Source organism: Macrobrachium nipponense, chromosome 2 (genome assembly GCF_015104395.2).
Source record: "Macrobrachium nipponense isolate FS-2020 chromosome 2, ASM1510439v2, whole genome shotgun sequence".
In the NCBI taxonomy this organism is placed as follows: Eukaryota; Metazoa; Arthropoda; class Malacostraca; order Decapoda; family Palaemonidae; genus Macrobrachium; species Macrobrachium nipponense.
In genome coordinates, this window is record NC_087201.1 from 108,946,154 (window position 1) to 108,954,387 (window position 8,234).

The 8,234-nt window shown below is 36.5% G+C and overlaps 1 protein-coding gene across 1 annotated transcript in view; it reads right to left on the reverse strand.

Annotated features, from left to right (window-relative positions):
• Positions 1 to 7,719, reverse strand: part of LOC135220902 (sushi, von Willebrand factor type A, EGF and pentraxin domain-containing protein 1-like) — a 168,924-nt gene extending 161,205 nt beyond the window's left edge. The window contains exon 1 of the mRNA XM_064258526.1: positions 7,139 to 7,719. Coding sequence (XP_064114596.1) covers positions 7,139 to 7,399 — 261 coding nt within the window. The 5' untranslated portion in view covers positions 7,400 to 7,719. The remainder of the gene's footprint in view (positions 1 to 7,138) is intronic.
• Positions 7,720 to 8,234: the final 515 nt, after the last annotated feature.

An 8,234-nucleotide genomic window follows, 5' to 3' on the forward strand; every position in this document is an offset into this window, starting at 1 on the left:
TTAGGTAAATAGGCCTAAGTGATATTAAAGGAGCCAGAATACATGATAGATCCAGATATATATATATATATATATATATATATATATATATATATATATATATATATATATATATATATATATATATATATATGTGTGTGTGTGTGTGTGCGTGTGTGTGTGTGTATTTATATCAGCCATTCTATATTTGGTACTAATTTGGCTTGTTATCTAAGCTCGTCTCCCTTTCCCAGGTGCTAGTACTAAACGCCTTGTGATAAATGTAAAGTTGACGACCGCACGAATATATCGGTTTTTATATATGTCAACACACAATATGCAAATGGATGTATATAACTCTTTGATCACCGAGAGGCTAGTACTAAACACGGTCCCAACGAGCCTCCACCCTGTTTAGTACTATAGTAGATTCACATCAACCGTGCATTTGACGTCTAGACCAGTCCCTTACGACGCCCAAGTGAACTCTCGAGAGGGTTTCCAGCCCTGTGATTGGCTTATCAACAGCCAGTCAGGAGCGTATGGGGACTGGCCTAGACATCAAATGCACGGTTGATGCCAAAGTAGTAAATGGTAAAAACTGAAATAACTCAAGAAGTAAATAAAACAGATTTTCCAGGAAATAGAAACCAGTTAATTGAAGGTGCTACAGAAATACAGGAATGTAATAACTCTAGCACCGTATAGTTTTACCTTAACGTCTCTTTGCTTTCTACTTTTCCATTTGCTTTAATTCGTGGACTTGCATTTTGTTGAAAGTTGCTATGCAATTTCATGGCCTTTTTGGCTTGTTGTGAGTGCGTTATTAAATATGAAAACAATATATTTTCATTCTGAACATATAGTAGATACTCGTGTTCATCTAAATTTATTTCTTAAATAACTTTATCTTAGTGCGCCTTGACTATTTTTTAATTAAGCTTATGAATAATATTGACCGTGGAAGGAATCTAAAGTGTTTCGAGAGAAGTAACAGGTGTTTTGGGATGACGACTGAGACTGAGAAGATCAGACCAGGGTCGTAAATATTAATTCAGGCATATATTGACACCAAGAAAGGTCGTTGTTTATTCAAGGCACACTGATTAAATTCCCTTGGCAAACCGACGATCCATTGGAAACTAGGGTATATTGAAAGAGACATTGAGAGAATAAAAATAAATAAATAAAAGATAAAAGCAAAGAGAATGAGAAAATGGCCGAGATTTTACGTATGGATCAGGAAAGCGTGAAATCCTAGCAAGAAAGAAAACCATTATATAAGGACAAAAGGAAAAACGTGAGAGGAAAACGGAATGGGAAAAGGGGGTTTTATAGATATTGGGAAGGTATATGTAACAGGGAAAATAAAACGGTAGAGTTATTATGTATGTATCAGGAAAGCGTGGGTCACTGATAAGACAGAAATTCATTATGCAAGGACAAAAGGAAATACGTGAGAAAAAAATTGAACAGGAAAATTACGTTTTATGGATTATAGGCAGCTATGAATTCTAGTAAAAACAAATAGTATTGTGAAAGAAAAAACAAGAACACTGGCACAAAACAAAATGACAACTGACGGGGAAATTAACTACAAGGAAAAAGGGGAATTTATAAGAAAAAAAATATAAAAATGTGTAGTTTGATTGCATTGTAAGGTTCACCAAAGGCGACGGGTGTCCGAAGGCTTTGTCTGCGGCTATAGATAGCTGGTAGAGGTTCCATCTTTTGTTAAGATGTTTATGTTAGGTTAGGTCTGTGACTCTCATCCGAAGCTCACACCAACACTTAATCATTCCAGCCAAACTACATTTCCTCGAAGCGAGCATCAATATTCGGTCGCTTTAGTAAAGGAAAATTTAAAAGGACAACTTATACCTCGTCACTGTTGGAAGCCTGTTCGCCTCCCTGGGATGTGACAATGGGAGATTTGCAATAAAAATTGCGAAGGGGAAATGGGAGCAGCAAATAAATGACAAAAGGCTTTGAAGTCCCTTTTCAGCCAAAGAAAAACATGAAAGTTCAGTTTTCAATCGCAGCCAAAAACAGAAAAGAAGTGACAAACAGAAGCTAGAAATAGAAACTCATAAAAGTTCCCCTCTTTTTATAAATAATTTCTTCAGTTTTCAGTATGCTTATATTTCACGCTATTGCAAACTCTGTATTTTTATAGAAATTATTGATAAGATTTGCACACAAAAAAAAACATTCCTACGAACGTTGAGACAAAAAAAAAAAATAAATAAATAAATAAAAATAAAGACTCTAACTTAATCTTTAAGTTTTTAAGCTTAGACTTCTAATTTAAGGCTTGTACAGAACATCTAATTCTACCGTAAATTTTTCGTAGTTACTAACAGAAATAACGTAATAATGCGCTAATATTAAATACCACTAAATTCTATGCATAAGATGAGTCCATTTAGTCTGTCAAAATCAGAAAGACAATTGTTACGAACTTTCAACCAAAATTATCCCAAGAATAAAATTCAAAATTATCAGGTTCTTTTAAAATGCCATTCTATTTACCTTAATGTTTACTCTTCCTTTGAATGAGCAAACCGCGCGCTCTCTCGAAAGCTCCTTCTGAAATAACGCTTAAGGAAATGTAGACAAAGAGAAGCGGACGTTTACCCGGAACATATGAAAGGCAGAGTTTGAGGTTCGAGTGCGGTCGCTAAAATAATGGTCCCTAAATCATATCCATTAAAGACAACTGTGTGAGAGTGAGAGACGAGTTTCTCTTGATTACACACACACACACACACACACACACACACACACATATATATATATATATATATATATATATATATATATATATATATATATATATATATATATATATGTGTGTGTGTGTGTGTGTGTGTGTGTGTGTATGTGCTTCTTCCTCATTTACATTTTGTATGCATGGGGGCGTGAGTGCGTGTGTTTGTGTACGTGTGTCTGCGTATGTGTTGGTCTGTTTGTCTCTCTGCCTGTTTATAAGGTTAAGGGAATTAAGACTATCGAAATGCAGATAATGTTTGGCTTTAGCTTTCTTTCTGTTTGTAATGAAATGAAATTTTATTTCAAGAGAGATCAACTAATTTTGGAGAACTTACAGTAAGTTTTCTTCTAAGAACATTAGTCTAAGAATTCAAATTTTTCATTGTCATTCTTAAAAGCTTTCCAGGTGTTCCTTTCAGTGTGTGTTTAAGAATTGAAGTTGTTAAGACTGGTTATGAACAATGTATATACATATATATATATATATATATATATATATATATATATATATATATTATATATATATATATATATATAATACATATGTGTGTGTGTGTTAATGTTAAAAGGCTTTGGTGATTAGCTCTTGTTATATATCTCTCTTTTATTCGTAATTTCTTTTTCCTCTTCTCATCACTCTTCAAAAAAGCTCATCATCGTTCACAAACATCTAGAAAAATACCTCAGTCGAGGTATATATATATATATATATATATATATATATAGTACCCGTATATATAGGTATATATATATATATATATATATATATATATATATATCCTCTTTCATACCCACACCCCGTACCCAGAAGGAGATTCTCCCTCAAGCAAGAGTACTCGGGTCCAACAACAACAAGAAACAACCAAATGCAAGTCACGTTTTGAGCATTATGATTAGCTTTGGACGTGGCAGAAACTTTATTTTTCAAGGCAGGTCTTCAATTAAAGTACTCATGCTCCCCTCTTCTCTTTCTCTCTCTTTCTCTCTCTCTCATCTGATGTATATACAGAATATTTCAATCTCTCTCTCTCTTTCTCTCTCTCATGTAATACACATACAAAATATTTCAGTCTCTCTATCCCTCTCATCTGATTTATGTTCAGAAAATCTCTCTCTCTCTCTCTCTCTCTCTCTCTCTCTCTCTCTCTCTCTCTCTCATCTGAAGTACATAAAGAATTTTTAATCTCTCTCAGTCTCTCTCTCTCTCTTCCTCTCTCTCTCTCTCATCTGAAATAAATACAGAATTTTTAATCTCTCTCTCTCTCTCTCTCTCTCTCTCTCTCTCATGCAAAGTACATACAGAATATTTGTCTCTCTCCCCAATCTCTCTTTTTTTCTCTCTCTCACTCACTCTCATCTGATGTAATGTACTAAATATTTCGAAACAGCAACTCATAGAAATTTATTACTACCGTCAAGAACTATAACAATAACAGAAATAGTTTCTCTACTTGATGATATCATTGAGATACGCTGCTCCCATGATGTTTATTGTTTGCCTTCTAAAAGTAGACGTTGGCTAAAAAAAAAATATGTATTTATCTAGCTGTGTACCATGCACAGTCATGCCCAGGGACACTCACAGTGCCCTAGTGCCTGGGTACAGACAAACAATCACGCGATAGAATGTATGAAAACTCAAAGCAGATAGCACAGAGACAAATGGTTGACAACTTACTTGTTTCTAACTCTGGAGAGAAGGTAGCCATTCATTCGCTAAAACAGCAAAACTTTAAGCGATAAGAAATTGATGTATTATGCATGAAATGTTTATGATCACTTTTATGTTTGTGTATATATATCTATATATTATATATATATATATATATATATATATATATATATATATATATGCATTTCTAATAGCCACAATGCTCTCTTAACTTCTCAAATTCTTTGCTCTTTTTTTGGATGCGCTAGTCACTACAAAGCGTTGAGCTCTAACTTCAGAGAAATTTTGAAGGAATCATGATGTCCGGTAGCGGGAAACGAACCCGCGACACCATGATCACGACGAGGTGACTTACAATTTCATATGTATCAAAAATGACCAGTAGATTCTACACACACACACACACACACACACACACATATATATATATATATATATATATATATATACTACACATACATACATGTATATAATTTAGTATATATATGTGTATGTATATATACTTATAATGTGACCTTATACTATAGTTAAATAATAAGGGCGAAGCCACGGAAATTTTGGCACCAGGGAGGTATACTTTCTTGAATCAGCTTAAAGATACGCTTAGAAATGACTACTGCTTGAACGAATTGGTGATCTAACTCTCCATTATGAAAATGAAGTGAGGATGACCGATGAAGATGGTTGATAAAAGCTTGAGGCTGTTTAGGTGAAAGGGTGGAAAACCTGCACCGTCTGAACTACAACTGACTAAAAGACTGAGATATTGGGAGGTTTTTCAGAGGTGATAAAAAGACAAGCTGAAAAGATGGATTAGCACTATAGTAGATTCACATCACCTGCGCATATGATGTATAGGCCATTCCCTTACGGCGCTCCTGATTGGCTGTTGATAAGCCAATCACAGGGCTGGAAACTCTCATTCTCTCTCGAGAGTTCCCATAGGCAGGATGTATGTTCCACCTCTCCGAGGGATAATTTTGAAAGACGTATCCCTCAGGAGAGGTGGAACATGCATCCTGCCTATGTGAGCTCTCTTGAGAGACTTACAGTTTTCAGCCCTGTGATTGGCTTATGAACAGCCAGTCAGGAGCGTCGTAAGAGACTGGCCTGTCTAGACATCAGATGCATGGTTGATGTGAATCTACTATAACTTCTTTGGGTTGGTTCGGTCATGTGGGAAGATTTGGAGAAAAGCGAGATGCAGGAATGAAAGAACCTGAAAATTCTGGAAACGAGAGTGCGTGCGGTGTGTATAGGGTGTTAGATGTAATATTTATTATCCTTATCCAAAAGTGACGGTAGGGGCTAGTTTTGTTATATTATTAAGCTAGTGAAAGTATGAATAAGGCAGTGACAGTTGACCTTTCTAGTCTTTTGAACTAACTAGTGTTAAGGAGAATACTTTACTATATATATATATATATATAAAATGGTATAATGGTCATCCACTGTTTAAGAGACTCTCCTAACCAGGGGGATAGCGTGGGTTGGACTCCCAAGAGAAATAGAGTACTTCAGGCACGTTCCGCTTAATTCCACTGCGTCTTGGTTGGCGTACGGAGTGAAATAATTTCCAGGTTGCTAGTCGTATACCTATCTATCTAGCTATCCATCTATCTGTCTATGTGTATAATATATATATATATATATATATATATATATATATATATATATATATATATATATATATATATATATAGATATATATATATATATGTGCGTGTGTGTGTGTGTGTTTGTACGCGTGGTTCGTTCGGTGGGGTGATTCTACCTTTGTACTCTAACCCACCGAAAAGTTCTGTCCCTGATTTTTTTTTTCACTATTAACGATAAATTTCGCCAATTTCTTGGAATGGGCCAACGCCTTTTCTCCCCAGTACCCCTTTCTGTGGTTTTCTTGGTTTCCTCCATACACTGAGTAGACTGAAGCAGATGATTTCCCATCCCGTCGGCCTTAATTCAAAAATTAACTTTAAAATGTTATTTTCTAGTTGTAAAGTAACAGTGCAGTGGGTACATTAATTCATGACGAGATGTAAAGTTAAGGAAAGAACTTAGATCTGGGAAAATCAAAAGTAAGATTCATTAAAAAAAACATAAACTTTTTGTTTTCCATAGACCACACAGTCCCTTTTTGGTAATTGCTGCCTGTTACTTATAATCTTTAACAAATTTCACACTTCACCATTCAGTACAGGAATTTATTTATTATCTTTAAGTTATTATCCATTAAATGATTAACAATAGGTTACAACAAATCTCCAATTACATACATTCATCCAGAATACAGCACTTTCAATCTCACAAAAAATGTTTCTGGAATGATCGAACATTTTGTCTTTTAAAGTGGATTTGGTATCTCTTTGGTTTCGTAAATTGGAAGCTTTTCTTTTATTTATTACCATCATGTACGTACACATTCTCTTCTTTGAATAACCATGTATTTACAATATAATTTGACAGAATTAAAGTTGCTGTGCTCCTTTTGGGACTTTCCTTGAGAAATGAAAGTCAGTGAGGGACATTAAGGCCATCAACTCCAAGAGCAATATTGATGGAGAACTCTTGAGCCGAACGCCGTTTTCGCGTTCCCCATTATCAACGTCATTCTCTGGCGGTGGAGCCGAAATTGTTCCCTAGGTAAATCTTTTTGTCCGGGTGATTCAGTGAATCACAATCGAGTGATTGTTATTCGCTAAAGGTATAACTTACTTGTCTCAGACGCTGCACGTGGTGCTTGAGGATCTCCCCGAGGACCTCCACTTTTGATTTGATAATTTCATTTTCCAGTTCGGGTCCTGGTTTTAGCTTCTTTTTGCCGTAATTTAGAAAATCGCTGTACGGCGGTTTCTCCGTCTTGAAATCGGACGATAACGTCGCTGGTAAACACAGCACCACCAGCGTCAACGCCCCCAGCAGACAAAACCTGGATCCCGCCAGGTTCAGAGCTACACACCTCGTAGTTTGTGCCATTTTGGGATGACACTCTTCCGGTCTGTCTGATTGTTTTGTTTTTAGATTCTAACAAGTTCTCTGGTTTGATTACATTTTAGACACATCGGCTAAATCTTTTTCGAACGTAACAGATATTATGATACAGCTACATTTTGATCAGTAATCAATGTATTCAACACCATATTTCAGTAGGTGTCTCTCGTGAAAACCAGCGCCGAAGAGTAACTACCGCGGAGGAATGGCAAGGGAAAGTGTTGTGGGTATCAGGCACCAGAGACTCAACGTAGCAGAGCTAAAACTCTCGCAAGACTGAGTCTCAGTCTTGAAGTTGACTGACGAGTTAAGCGGCTAGCGAGTGCCGAGAGCTTCCCCAAGGAGAGGAGAAGAAGAAGAAGAAGAAGGAGAAGAAGAAGAAGAAGAAGGGGGTGGATTGGTGGACAAGGCCCGGGAGGAATGCCTCGCATAGTCGCAGCAGCATCAGCAGCATCTCCACCTTATCCTTCCCTCCCGCCTCATCTCGGGTAACCTCTCGAATGCCCACCCAGCCTAACACAAAGAATCCCTTTGTATGGGATACTTGAAGAGTTAGAGCACCATCGGGAATAAACAAACCCGTGCTCATTCGGCATAGTTAAGAACATTAAGTCAATAAACAGGGCTTAAATTAAGCCCTTACAAGGCATCAGTAGTTTGATGTGAAGTTTTGCGCTGAAAAAATCAGAACGAGACAAAGAAGCGTTTGTTCTGTATGGCTGTTCGCGTAGGGGATTTTATCATCAGACTTATGGCGTGACAGATCATCCTGGTGACAAGTAATGGATATTTGTTTCCTTTGCAAATCAGGGCGTATTCC